The 15,466-nt window shown below is 37.0% G+C and overlaps 1 protein-coding gene across 1 annotated transcript in view; it reads left to right on the top strand.

The window, feature by feature from the left end:
• The first annotated feature begins 434 nt into the window (after positions 1-434).
• The window catches only part of LOC125667207 (receptor-type tyrosine-protein phosphatase T-like), a 45,198-nt gene continuing 30,166 nt past the window's right edge, over positions 435-15,466 (top strand). Inside the window, exons 1-2 of the mRNA XM_056161484.1 lie at positions 435-494; positions 1,097-1,339. Coding sequence (XP_056017459.1) covers positions 440-494; positions 1,097-1,339 — 298 coding nt within the window. The 5' untranslated portion in view covers positions 435-439. The remainder of the gene's footprint in view (positions 495-1,096; positions 1,340-15,466) is intronic.

Raw genomic sequence — 15,466 nt, 5'->3', positions numbered from 1 at the left:
AGTTTGAGGCCCGCTTGTACCTATTACATTAACACCGGTAGTGACCCCTCCTTCTCCAAACGCTCGGCATTTAGAAGTGAGAATCACGGGTCTTCCGGATATGACCTATAAATCGGAAGTCCTGTGTCGCGGCAGGCGTTGGCGCGATAGCGAACCCTCACTGCTACGCCCATCAGCGCTAAGCATAGGTCTAAATTTGTGGTACTTCACCTACAGTTGGTAACGTCTCACTATGAGTGACAAAATGTCGATGGGACGTAAAACACACAAATCTATAAACATTTCTTTTCCAATCATTTGTTTTTATTCTCCAAAGGGTAAATGTTGGAAAACGTTGTATTTATTAAACGTCTCAACAATTAAAAATATGACAACTGTTGATCACCTTATTTTCTTAGATTTAAAAATAAAACTTCCTTGTTGTTTTAGGACTATGAATATGCAGACACTTGTCGTTCTTATATCAATGATATTGACTTTGACATGTGGATACCGTAAGTAAACAATATATCATTTAAATATATCGTACGATTAACTTCGCTATCGCATTACAGTCTAGTAAAGTGTTGTTACCAATTAATACGCTGTGCTAATAATCAAATCGAAACAAGGGACATATCCAAGGAAGATATTCCGATAGTTTATTATTATTACTTTATTCATTTATAAAGCACAAAATTACATATAGTTTTCATGAGCTGACAGTTTACTGTTCAGAGCACCACTTAATCCAAATTAATTTCCATCACACAATGTAAGGAAACTAATTCAAGATTAACTAGTATTCGTTTGCCATTATACAATTAACATGTATATCAAGGTGCAGCATACATTTTGTAAATTGTTTTAGTTTCATGGGAGAATATAAATGCTGTTCACTTCGTTTTATAATCAAACTTGACACCGAAATGCTGTTATAACCCTATAAATTCAACACATAAATTTCAATTTTGATTAATTATAACGATACAATTAGTAGGTATATGTAGTATTACTTGTTCTGTGTAGAATTATGTTTATGTGTGAACGTAATTTTGGAAATCAGTTATTATTTCCACAATCAGGTAGCAATAGAATAGGTTTCTTTCAATTAAAGAGATCATCTCTCAGAAAAAGGGGACCGAGCAAGCTACGAAACTAGCCGTCTGCCCAGGAGCTGTAATATGTTATTCATACCAATCCAGTCGTGCAGTGGATGGAGACATTAACACGTGTACAAGGACAAAAGAAATAGGATCAATGTCTCCAGTTAAATGGACATGGTGGTATGTTGACCTTGAGAACGTACTCAGCATCTACAGCATCAGAATACAGTTCAAAGACTATGGGGAACAATATGGTATTGGTTTTTATAGTTTAATGATTTATGACTTGATATAAATGTTTTCATTTTCCTCCGTGTCCAGTTCGCTAAAATAATATCTTCCTTCTCAACTCTCACTAATGAAATGTTAATGAGATCCCTGATGGTCACCAATTTGAAGTTCCTTGAATGTTTCTTAATTTCCTGGCGGCATGCTAAATTCAATCCTCTATTATATGCAGACATATCCTTCCAATTTTTTCTTTGTTTTCAAACATTTAGATTGTACGCCAGTAGTCCATTTTACCAAATTACACAAACTACTCTACATACAACAAATTCGAAACGTTTTTGCAATAGCATTTTTAATAAATAAAAAGGTTTGATTTGTTATAGTTTACAAAGTAATGCAAATTTATTGGACGTGTATTTTGTATATTATTAGTGAAAGCAGTGATGAGAATACAATTCCTTATATGTTTTACATTGAGAACGTGAAACATTGACAATTACGACCTTTAGGAAACCCTGCAATTGTGTGTAAATGGACGTCAATATTCAGATTTTTAATGAAATGATATTGTGTGAGATATTTAACGTGCTTGTGTTAAAAGTGAATACTAGTATAACGTACATTAATCAATCTCATAAGGAATACAAAGTTAAGAGTATGACAAACGCGGACCCCTAAACACAGAGTTGGGATCAGTTGCCTAGAAGTAAGCCTCCCCTGTTGACCGGTTACATACTTCATCTTGATCAGGTAAACTGATGATCAGTGATCTCGACTGAGATTTGGCTCAGCTGAATATTTGGACTGACACCTTCACCGAATCTCGCAGCAGTCCTTCATAATTCATGTCTGGTTTACATCCAACTTCTGCCTGTTCTAGTAATTAATTTGCACCTAGATGGCATTGCCACTTGCCTTCGGCTGAAATGACTATAGGAACTTCGGGAGATAAAAAAAATGTGCTATGAACGTCAGCCTTTGAACGGAAAAAGTGATAGTTTTTATTATGAAAGTTACATTACCTAGACGGTAAGTAATACAACATTATTAGTGATACAGATTTGGTTTAATGGTCAACTAACTTATCTGAAGTGAGAAGCAATGTCACATAGGTGCACATTAATTGGTAGAACTGACCGAAGCTGAATGAATGGTATATGACTGCTTCGAGATTCGGTGAAGGCATCACTGTACAAATACCCAGCTAACCGAATCTCGGCCGAGATTAAGTAATCAGTAGTCAAAATCAGCATGTGAAGTGGTATGAAACTTTACCCAGTGGCAGGTTGTATTGGTAAATTAGGTCGTTATAACGACCATGAAATTTGCGAAATGCTGACACCAAACGAGACTTTTGAAACCCCGGTCCTGTAGAATCAATTTATTAGTCATTAGCCTGCCTTAATTCAAAAGCTGATTATATGCAGCACAAGCTCTATTTTATATCAAATCCACTGAGAGGTATAAACACCATATACAGGTGATAATGGAATAATCCCCATCAGCTAATGTAATCCGATTACACATACGAGTTGCACAGCTAATGTAATCCTGATTACGTTAACGGTTGCGAATGCACCTGCTAATATAATCCCTTTCCAATGAATCCCACAAGTAGTTGATGATGTAGATATCAACCAATCCACTAAACTATGTTTGATACATACTTTGTTTACTACGTTTCTTTTGACTGAGATTCGCATTATAATAGTTATTATTATTATCATTGATATTATCGTATAGCCCCCCCCCCCCCCCCCCCCCCCTCGTTTTTTTAGTGGAACACATTTTGGCGGATAAGAAAGAGTTATATCTCTTGCAAATACCGAAATCGCAATTTGATGCATATCTGGCAAGTGAAATGTTGGCGGAAAGCTATCTAACCACTAAAATAAGCCAACTTTATCACACTGAGGGGAAATACCCAGCCGCTATAAGGGATTAAGGTTTCCATGGGATTCTTTTTCCCCCCTTTTTATATACAAATTGTAACAATGATAGCGCTAAAATTACCCATTTGATTTTCATGAAACTTTCAGACATCATTAAACATAACATGAACTTTAATTTGTTTTCGAAAATTTGACGTTTTTTCTAATTCTTAAGACCATTTTGTGCACGCAACTCCTCCACAATTGATGACGATAGGTAACTGAAACGACTATGGTACACAGTTCAGTGTTCAAGTCATACTTCACCGGATAAAACTGACGGACGTCCAACGGATGACAAAATTGTCAATCCGTTCGTCTCTGTTCCTTTGCATTTCGTGCCCGTTTCTCTTTCAGGCCACCGCGTTCCTTGTCCGGCGAAGTCCGGTTTATCCAGTGGAAAGTTTTGAGCATGTTAAAAAAAACTTGAAATGGACACCACCGGACTATGGATTCCGCATTGTGTATGGTACCTATACGTTCTAATGAGTTTTAGTCGGAACTCAGAATGCAGTGTTTTTTCAATCTCTACCCAGAGTTATCGTTCCTTACACTCACATATACCTCTGTCAGCGTCTCAAAATAAGCAATGTTATTCCACATGTAAATCCACCTTTTTTACAGCTAATAAAACTAAGAACTACTTTATAAAATATCGGGAAAATGTAGGACACGCAACCATTTGTAGTTTCTCCCCCATCCCCATTACTATGCATTCTTCATGTACCTATGTATAGGCCTGGTGCAATAGAACAACCCAATATCCGCGTTTCAACCCAACTCAATGCTTCTTGTGTCACAAAAAAACTTGACATCTGCTCATGATTTATTTATTTACGTATATTTTTGTTACTGAAGTCGAAACCATACTTTATTTGAGCATACGTGCCATTTTACAAAAAATCTTGTAAAACCCTCGAGACTTTGACATAGGTCTATGTGAGAGCAAGGAACGACAACTCTGGGTAGAGATTGTTACTTGTCCAGCGTTAATATCCGGTAGATATGAGGCACGGCCGGACTACAACCGGGCATGCAGTGGGTCAACTAAAGATGAAATGGACACCAACCGCATGTTTACGAACAAAAAACGCATGACACTGGTGAATAACGGTTGTTAAACAATACAATGACCACGGGACCGGTGTGGAATAGTAGTCTTTCCTTCTATCAATGCCCCCCCCCCCCCCCTCCGAAAAAAATACAGTAGTTTTTCTCCCCGAAAATATTGCTTTATAGTAAATTTTACCCCACGAAAATAGTAGGATTTCCCCCTTTTTATAGCCAAATGACACCCCACCCCTTGGAAACGTACTATATAATAGATTTATCCCCTTCTTCTCATTTCCATTACATTTACGGCGGATCTTTCCCAGACATATTCTTTCCATTCTGAAATACTTTTATTCTAAATATCCTATACGTAGAGTTCATTTCCGAATTCCTTTGATTTGCTTCATGCGTTAACAACTTCTCAATAACTGCTGGGCCAATCTTTACCAGTTTGATATGTAGCATCTAAATTCATAATAGAAGGTAATGATGAGCCTGAAAGCCTCTACCAAAGTTGTAAATTCCATAATACCCGGAGCAGGGGTTCCTGTGTTAGGGCGTGACCATATTAGTCATGTAGTGAAAATGCATTAGTCCTTTAAAAATCTTCCTCTTTACTTTTAGGCAATTTTAAAACAGACACACTGAATATATAGTAATGATGGGCTAGGAATCCTCTTCCAAAATTGTAAATTTCATGATCCCTGGGGTAGGGGCTGCAGTAATGCCTGATTGCAGGGGGAGGGTGGCTAAAATGCTTGAAAAGTAAAAATGCCTTAAGTATTTACAAATTCGGGATATATCTTTATTCTGAATGAGATTAAACACATACGATAGAAAGACCGCAGGTTATGTATAGAAATTGCTTATTTTGTAAACACCACGTTGAAGGGTTTCAGGATGGGCGCGGGGGGGGGGGGGGGGGGTGGGGGGGTGGGGGGGTTGATGATCAAAGAGAGTTAATGTTTATGATGCTTAAAGGACACATCGCATGTTTCTAAACTTTTTAATTTTTTTCAGCAAAATTACGTAGTTTTCGAGTTTGAAAGCGATGAAATTCAAATCTTGCGATATGCATATTTTCTTCGATATTTTACGCGCCATTGTCTGTGACGTCATATGCGACCTCGAGCGAGAAGATTTGAAAACAGTTGTTAGCCATTTCATAAACAGATTAGATTTAATTGACAAACAAACAATTATCATATTAACGGCTTGTAAATAACCCTGCATTAGGGTGTTTTTGCCATTTAAGGGTACGCAAATCCCACAGGGGCTAAGCCCGTTTTGGGCCCGAACTCTGTGATACCATAAATATAGATTTATGGTATCACAGGGTTCGGGCCCAAAACGGGCTTAGCCCCTGTGGCAAATCCTACGACTTGACGTCTTTTTACGCGCACATTCAATTTGATTTAACAGTTGTCTGAATAAAGTACACATGGGTCATTAACTGAATATAAAGAACGTAATACTTTACCGATATCACATAAATATTACCAACAGTTATCATCGAAGTAGAACATACTTCGTTTAATTTTGTTAAGTCTTTTCGTTTCTGGTGCAAAATTTTGGCTAGTAATATGTTTTATATTGTTACTGTATAAAGTTTAGCAGCGGACAACTTGGGGAGGTGAGACTGCTGGCGATGTTGGGAATGTTTTTATAAGCGTTTTAGAACCCAAGAAAAATCGGACGGGAGTTTTCCAGTTAATGAAAGTCTTATTCAGAGATTTGACGCGTTTATGGCGGACATTTGAAAATGGCGAGTTCATAATTTTATTCCTACCCCATCATACGTGAAGATCAGACAACATTGACCAATTAAAAGCGTTGGGCAGGGATATCCTATAAAGAAATGTTTAATGTGTCCTGCTGCAAATGTCTCTGAAAACATTTCCAGAACCCCTAAAAAATTGAGCAGGAGTTGCCTATACGAGAGAGAGAGAGAGAGAGAGAGAGAGAGAGATTTGGTCATATTTACAAATGAATGCCGGTATTGGAGAACAGCAAAGTTGAACTTACAACTGCCCACCTCAAGGAATGTTTGAAACTCGCTGTAAAATTAGCTAGACATATGCATGCAGGGCTGACTGCTTGTAAAAATTGTTAGCCCTGCCAAAGACCTACTTGCCCTGATATTTTAATATTACTTTTGCATGTGTTGCTACATGTATCTATCTTCTTATGAAGTACGATGGACCTAATTCGTTTCTAGTAGATTATATTGTATTAAAAATTTTATATACGGTAGGATATGCAGTAAAATGTACTAAATTGACGAGGTATGTCCATTTAGTTACAGGTACAATAATGAAGTTGATTCATCTAAATTTTATTTAGCAGAAATTTTATCACGTCCGATCGGACGACTACATATACCAAGAAATGTATTCGACCGTGGTAAATTATATGCGTCTCGGTCGGTCGGGCGCACGGTTATTTCAAACACTGCTGAAAGGGCTCAAGACTCTAAATGTATAAAGAACAAGAATGTGAAGTTGGTCGAAAATTAGAAGAAGAAAAAAACTTATGTTTCAAGTGAATCTGCAATACAAGTTAAAAATAATTATAATTTTAAACCGCGTTCATGTTTTCGAGGGGTTATTTGGCTTGTGAAAGTGAGCATTTCTGTGTTTGTGAGGGGGGGGGGGGGGTTAGATAAACATAAATATATTGTAAAATGGAAACAATTTTAGTTGTATTTCTGGTTAGAATATCAAGATATGTGAGAAAAAAAGGGTCCGTAAACCCGTGACCTACGTTAAGGGTGTATTTGCTGTTAGTAGAGAGGATTTGGACTTGTTTTTTTTTCAATTTTCGAAGGAAGGTATGAGGGACAAGACGTGAATATTTTTTTGTCGGCGCAACGACTTTGTCATAAAAAAACCCCAGTAGAATTTGTCCCTGTACTTTTTCAAACAAGCACTTGGACAAAGACGTAGATAAACTGCGAGAAAATGGTTCTATTGAAGCTACGGACTGTTACATATAGGGCTACGGCATATGCTTTCCGTTCTGCTCTCAATATTCAATACACACTCGCACCAACTGACCTTCACCTTGTAACAACATATAGGCAGAACTTGTGTTAGCAATGTCTAGCAACGGGTAGTTTTAAAAAAGAAATTTAAAGATTAAAGTTAATTGAACTTTCAACTATAAATGATATTTCCCAACTTTGAATTGAATTATAATGCTTTCATGTTTTTTAAGGAACGCATTATATTTAGTTTCTTTGATATAAGATGAATACTTAATGATAATCAAAATGCTGTCTACCCGAATAATGCATTGATGAAAGACTTTGGAGGGGGTGTCTGAAATTCCATCTATTAATCTGCCAAAATGTGTTGATACATGTATATTGAACACTGGATGCTTTTTTAAAGAGGTTTGAATGCACTCTACCAAATATTTCAATTGTATAGGTTTTGGGGGACTATGCAAATAAGAGCCTTTCAGACAGGTCCATGCAATGGGCTCAGGTGACCGTCAAGGCTTGTTGGCCTCTTAAGACTGCAGAATATCGTTGAACATAAAGATTTATTCTGATACATTGTACAAGTGGGCTCACTCTTTCTTTCCCACAAAACACTTTATATATGTATATTCCGTCACAAAGACAACAGGCCATGACGATTTTCTTATCACTATACTTTTTTTCAAATAACCTGAAAAAAACCCCAACTAACTTCTGGTGAAGAAGAAGATGGGTGGGTGGGCAGGCGGTCGTGTGTGCATGTGCTTGATTATATTTTAGGATTATTCTTTCGTATGTTTTATATTTTCTCATCAATACCATAAAGCATATCTGGCGTTAATGTCTAGCATCTTTTTTCATTGACAGACGGGTGACATCCGTATTTTTATAGCGAACAGTAGAAGTCTATAGGAAAAATAATTGGTTTATACATTTCTCAATTTGACATAAAGTGTTAATCGGGGATAGACGGGCATAATTATGTTTTTATTATAATCATTATGTACCGAGATTCGATCTCTTCATGAAAAATAAATTGATATCAACATCAGTCTTGAAGTTAACAAAAACTTTTTCTAGACATTATCCATACTGGATAAGTGTAGCCTAATGTCATTATGAATTTATTTCTAGCCAGTAATTAAAGGCATAAATCAACAGGGTGAATTTCAAACGCAGAGACATTGTAACGTTTAACAAACACAAACCGGACTTAAATGCAGAAAAGCTCTTATTATAGATTTTAAAACCCTAAGCAATTAATTTTAGCAAGAAAGTGCCAAAGCATGTTTCTATAATTCGGTAGTTTCAGCGAGTTTGGCGAGAGTTTTAGTGAACACGGAGCGCCCTACATTCTGCTTTTAATAATTCATTATGCACACCTTTGTCAGTATTGATGTGTTCTCTTAATTGAAAGATATATATGTTCTAGCACTTGTGAGTTTATCATCTTTTGAAGCTCACTGGATAATTTTCAAATATTTTTATTAGGGATTTTAACGAGTACTCAACTATCACTCGCTCATACCGATCATCGACTAATTTTTTCCTAGTCGAGTACTCGTTAAAATAGCTTTTTTTTTAAAGTGATGTCCATAAATCCTTACAGCTGTATCTCCCGAGAAGGGGGAGAATGTTCGCAACTCTGAATTAAAGCTTTACCTCTCCGATTAAGTTGAAGGAAAGGGAAGGAAGGAAAACCGTTTTCCTCTCCTGGCATTCTTAGCCCATGAGTTTTTGCCCGTGCCTAATACCACCTTCACACTCACGGATTCTTCTTACGAGTCCTTACGGATCTCCGACTCGTAGTCAATCGCAAGCATTCGTAAATTACTCGTCGGTATCCGTTAATAACTCGTCACAACTCGCACACACTCGTAAGGATCCGTGAAAGTAGGGGCGAATTTTTTGACATGTCAAAAAAAATTCACGATTGTCCACGGATTTCATTTTCCGTAAATAATCCGTAAATAACTTGTAACAATCCGTAAGTATCGTAAACTGGTCGCAAGAACACGTAAACAGCTCGTAAGAATCCGTAAAACACTCGTAAAAAGGTTTTTTTTTTACGAATCTTTGCGGTTAGTTTACGATATGGTAGGATAGTTTACGAGTTGTTTACAGATTATTGCGAATGCCTAAGTGATATTTACGATTTCATTCACTTCGGGTTACAATCGTTTTACGGATTGTTCAGAGTCATTACGAGCGTTTTACGTATAGACACGATTACTTTACGAGTACATACTTAAACTTTACGATTAATAAAAACACCTTCACACTCATGGATTTTTCTTACGAGTCCCTACGGATCTCCGACTCGTAGTCAATCACAAGCATTCGTAAATCACTCGTCAGTATCCGTGTCGAAATCGTAGCAATCCGCGTACCTTTACGGATTTGTGGAATACGCAAGGATCCGTAAGAAAAATCCGTGAATGTGAAGGTACCTTTTTCATTGACTAGACAATTGGAGACAAAACTTAGAAATAGCCCTTCGTCCAATTGTGCATACGTTTACATAATTTACGTGGTTCTTTTTATGCCTAAGTACACATACATTTTGATTGTTGCTTGTACAGTATTTCATTATCGAAATAAAAATATTGATTACTGTGATGGATTAAGTACGGGTCTAGTGTAAGTGTATAACGCACATCCTCAAAGTTTAGTTAATTTCCCTGGAAAAAATGCACGGTGCACCCCTAAGAGTTTCTCATAAAAAAGCATACCCTAGTGTGTTTATTTCGCATAAAAAGATAATTAATATGTCTACCCAGGTGCGCCGAGGTGTGACTCATGACTTAAGTACACTTATACCATGTTCCGGGTTGTTTTTTTAACGGAGTACTCAACTATTGCTCGACTAAAGCGTCCGAGTATTCGAGTAAAATTGACATCCCTAATGTTTATGTTCTGATGAACTTTCAACTAGACTTGTCCAATTGAAGCCTAAACCGGCATGCATATAAACAGTGTGATTAAAAATTAAAATTCGATAAAATAACAGGTTTGCGATAATATTCTTTTTTTTTTAAAAACCCACAATATTCTAATTATCTAATTTCATGGTATTTGTATACATGTTCTCCATAAAAAAAATATGAACTGAATTGCATTAATTCTTTTCAATTTTAGAAAAGAATAGCCCACTCCGCCGTAAATCCGCTAATGATTACAACACACGTGTGGAATCTTTGTGAGAACGACAACAAATGAACTGAATAAATGAACGATACAACACGGTCATCCTCATTGAATTTAACAAGTTTGCATGCAGAACAAAACGCTTTTTTCATACGATGTCGTATTTACATGTATTATTGAATTGAATATCCATTGTATCTGCAAATACACGAGGGAATTTAATGAAGAACTTGATAATATCAAGTGATACATTTTTTTCTCTCTGTTACGCCATTCGAGTAAATATTGATTTAATTAACTTTAAAACTACCTAAGCAATACAACGACGTCAAAATGACGTCACAACGTGAATACATTTATTTCATTGCTATATTCAGAAGCCCGTTGAAAGAAAGCATGTAGAGGAAATTGGATAAAATTAATTGTTTTAGAAAGAAGATGTTGTAGCCTTTTCACCCCCCAAAAGATTATAAAATTTGGAAACAGGGCCATTTTTCATGATTTCTGGTCCTATTCCTTTGTCTCTCTGAAAATAATGTGTCTACATTCATATACTTCTTGATACTCAGGTATCACTATTTATTGTACAAATCCCGACTATCTTTCCATAATATGTGTTCTATAATCAAAACCAAACGCGTGAAGAGGGGGGGTGGGGTAACCTTACTATGGGGGAAGATCTACTATATAGTATTTTCCACCTAGGAGTAAAGGCTACTATTTAGCCATTTTTTTTCCGGGGGAGCTACTATTGGACTTTTGCGAGAAAGGCTGACTTTTACAGTCAAAGGCTGACTTTGACACGAGCATACTATACGGAAACCATTTCGTGACATATCTGTATACATGAAAGGTGAAGATAACGAACAGTGATCAATCTCATATGAATAAGTGATGAACCGATGCAATGTACAGATATGTTAGTTGTCCAGACAGTATCGAATTGTTCCGGTTCATTTCCATACCTGTGTGGTTTCTGGAGCAGTAAAGTATATGTGACCTAATATCCCTATAAATATTTTACGTCATACAAATGGTTAGAATTCATTGTTGTGTGCCGTACGTTAACAGTTGATCATTCTTAACTTCTTCTTGATAACTACCATTTAATTTTGTTTTACGATTTGGTATAAAGCATCTTTGAAACAAGGGGGCTTAAAGTATAAATTTACTCTAACACCCCCGGGGCATTAAAGATGGAGCAAAAATTTACCAATGTTAAAACATCTTCACTACAACCTCACAGCTGTAAGAAAAACTAAACGCATTGATCTAATCATGTAGAGCATGACTCAACCGAAATTGTAAATTTCATGATTTCCGGGTTAGACGTACTGACCCCAGGGCGGGGCCAAACCTATATAATGTTGATGTGGAAAGCATTTTTTAATAATGTCTTCATGTAAGGTAAAGGTAACGAACGAAAGGTGTTATTGATAACAAATATCTTCTTTAATGCTATGCCGTTGGCCTCTTGTTAGTTAAATATTTTAGATGAAATAATTCCAGTTCCATCCCCGCTAAGTTCTGTTTTTATATGTCAGTATTGAAAAGATTAATCAGGAACAAGGACCAGACTGATGACTTTCATAACGTACTATGATTACTTTTCAATATTTACGTCCAATATTCGCTAGATTATTGACCTTACCGTAACAACGTAAACAAGCCAAAATGGCAGACGACGGTCCTCTGAATCTGACAGAGCCGGTATTTTATATCATATTTATTTACTTAAAAAAACAAAATGTTTTACTGTGCATATATTATGATGTCTCCATTCACAAAATCAGTTTGCTTCATGCATCAATGACGGGTTTAATATTGAACAGTTAAGAAATGCATGCTGAAATTACACACTTTCACCTTAGATGCCAATGTTGACGAATTCTCGTCTCTTTTGGAGTATTTTGAGTGAAAGGGGATATACGTTAATAGCTAAATACTTTAGCTATATAATACAAGGGTTATTGAACTTATATTGGTGAATATTGGCACTCGTTGGCTGTCAAAATGCACTCGCAAACTCGTGCATTTTCACAGCCAACGAGTTCCAATATTTACCAATATAAGTTCAATAACCCTATATTATTATAAATGAAGACCGAATACGTACCTCATATCGGATAGAATGAATAGATACAAAAATTAACGGGGTTCGAATTCACTGCTACCTAACATGGACAGCTCTACGAACGAAATCATTTGAAGTTGTCGAGTTTTCGGTTCGCATGGGGCTTTAATAAATGTTTGCACAAAAATATACTGGGAAAATATGTTAGGAATGTTTTAATATTATAATGCCAGAATATAGCGACCTGCTCCGTAAATCGAACGTTCTTATAAGGGGTGGATCTGTAGCTCTCTAGTATGCCAACATATTTTCCCAGAGAGCTACAGATCTGCATTAGTGCAGATGCACATGTAATTCCGAATTGTAGGTACGCTAATCATGCTCTGTGTTGTACCGGTGTGTGTTTGATTGAATGAAGCTGTATAACAACTTAACACATTTTATTAAAAGAAAACGTAAAATTCCTGCAAAATAAACTTAAATGTAAATTCGATGTATCATGTTGCGATAACCTTTGTAAAGTTTGAACATGAATTAAGGTATCTGTGCCAGTTAAGATTTTACACCTAGGTATGCATGCAAAAATGAAATGAATTAATAGCATTGAGTTTTTATTTTTTGATAATTGTCAGATAAATGAACGAATTTAAGGCGATCTGAAACATAACATTCGTACTATGATAATATTGTAATGTACAATGATCTGAACACGCTCACCGTTGCTTAGAGAAATACCACATGTACCTTATCACTAGAAACGCTAGCGAAGCAGTAGAAATTCCTTACATACTGTCTGCTACACTTCCCCGCTCAGGGTTGCTTTGTCCCGAAATTTTCTGATTTTTTGACACCTCTTCAGCAAAGGCATATGCCATTACCGACGACAACCACCGTCGTCCCCGGACGACACCACATCCGTACATGAACTTAAAGTCCCAGAGTTTTAGATATACTCTACCTGAAGCCAATCTGATTAAAACCAGATCCTGAGATCCGCTCACTTAGATCACTACACTAGGATCTGACATAACCCCATATAGGGTCACGTTCGCATGACCTTTCGCTTGGAGTATTCATGAGAGCTATCAGCCAGTCAGATTGCGCCATACAGACAACGATGGCTATTTAGGCAGTTCCTGGTAATTCGTAAACAAATTGCTGTAATCTCTCTCCCACGAAGTTTATTCCACTCTGTAAAATTGTATATTCTCGCATAGCGAATTTTAAACTTTCGCAATAATGCCTAATCTATTCCGTTCATACAAACAACAAAACGTACGATATGAAATATACCCAAATTAAATTAATTGTGAATTTCGATTTATGTGTGAATAGGGATGGGTACGATCTGAATAGTTTTCAAGATGGTTTACGTCGACGTAAACAGTGCATTGTGACGTCGCATCTAGCTGCGATATGTTTTCTTTGAAACCAAACAATCGCAGCCATTTTCCTTGAATTGTGAACTCCATCGGGATTTTTTAGCGTTTGAATGAAAGAAAACCCACAAAGAATAACATACGTTGTTTAAATCGCATGTTTTGACAGGTGTGCAGTCGTCTGTCAAACGCGCAGCCATTTTATTGCATCTCTAACGTAAATAATGGCGCAAAGGTTCATGGGAGAAAAAATATCGTTGGTATAAATCGACAGGGTCAATTTGATTGGCTTAACAAAAGGTCATGGAGACGTGACCCTATATGGGGTTACGTCAGATCCTAGTGTAGCGATCTAAGTGAGCGGATCTCAGGATCTGGTTTTAATCAGATTGACCTGAAGCAGGCCTCCCACCAAACATCAGTCACTACGTTGTCATGATTTTGTAACGTGCAGTGGTTTGAACACGCTCGCCTTTGCTTAACTTGTGTGATCAAGAGAAATCACCAAAAAGCTACATGTAGCTTAAGAGCGAGGCAGTAGAAGTTCCCTGTATACTGTCCGCTATATATGCCAACAATTCGATATTACATGTACATATATTTAACGATACCGTGCTTCCATATCATAAGCAGGTTTAAATGTCTAAGTCAGCCGTTGACTGCGAAAGTCAGCCCTTCTCGCAAAAGTCCACTGGGGAAAGGCTCCTATACAACACTGGTATATTCTTGTTTAGCCACTTTGACTTTTCACCTATTCCAAGTGCAATCGTACATGTACCTGTACATTTCTCTTCAAATATTCCAGCTGTGCTTATTGATTTCATTAATGTTGTTTCGAAAAATCCATAGCATATAGATAGAAGTAAAATTTTTATACAAAGAGTCTCATCCCTTCTCTCTCTTTTTGAATAATTAGTTATGATATATCTACTGATATCATATACAGTGAATAAAACTTGATTAATGGGCTTTTGTGAGAACGACTGACTTTCACGGTCAACGGCTGACTTGGATATTTAAACCTGAGTATTGTATGGAAGCACGATATCGTTAAATATATGTAAAGTCGAATTGTTGGAAAGTATATAGGGAACTTCTGCCTCGCTCTTGAGCTAGCTTGTTTAGTGATTTCTCTTGATCACGCAAGTTAAGCAAAGGCGAACGTGTTCAAACGCTGCACGTTACAAAATGGTGACATTCTAGTGACTTTGGTGTTTGGCTGTCCAGAGGCTTGCTTCAGGTAGAGTACGTTTGGAACTCAGGGACTGTGTGTCCTTATATGCACGTTGTTTCGTCCTGGGACGACGACGGTTGTCGTCGTGAACGGCAGATGCTTTTACTGAAGAGGTGCCAAAAATCAGAGAAGACCCATGCTAAGCTTCGGGACTAAGCTTCCCTGAGCGGGGAATGTGTAGCAAACAGTATGTAGGGATTTTCTACGGCTTCGCTAGTGAGCTAGCTTTTCTAGTGATATGGTAGAGTCTCTCTCTAAGCAACGGCGAGCATGTTCAGATCGCTGCATGTTACAATATTATTACGGTAGGCCTGTTACGTTTCAAACCAAACCAAAGAACATTTATCTG

This window comes from Ostrea edulis, chromosome 4 (genome assembly GCF_947568905.1).
Source record: "Ostrea edulis chromosome 4, xbOstEdul1.1, whole genome shotgun sequence".
NCBI classification, from domain to species: Eukaryota; Metazoa; Mollusca; class Bivalvia; order Ostreida; family Ostreidae; genus Ostrea; species Ostrea edulis.
Note: the sequence above shows the minus strand (reverse complement) of the source record. Positions and strands in the feature narration are given on the sequence as shown.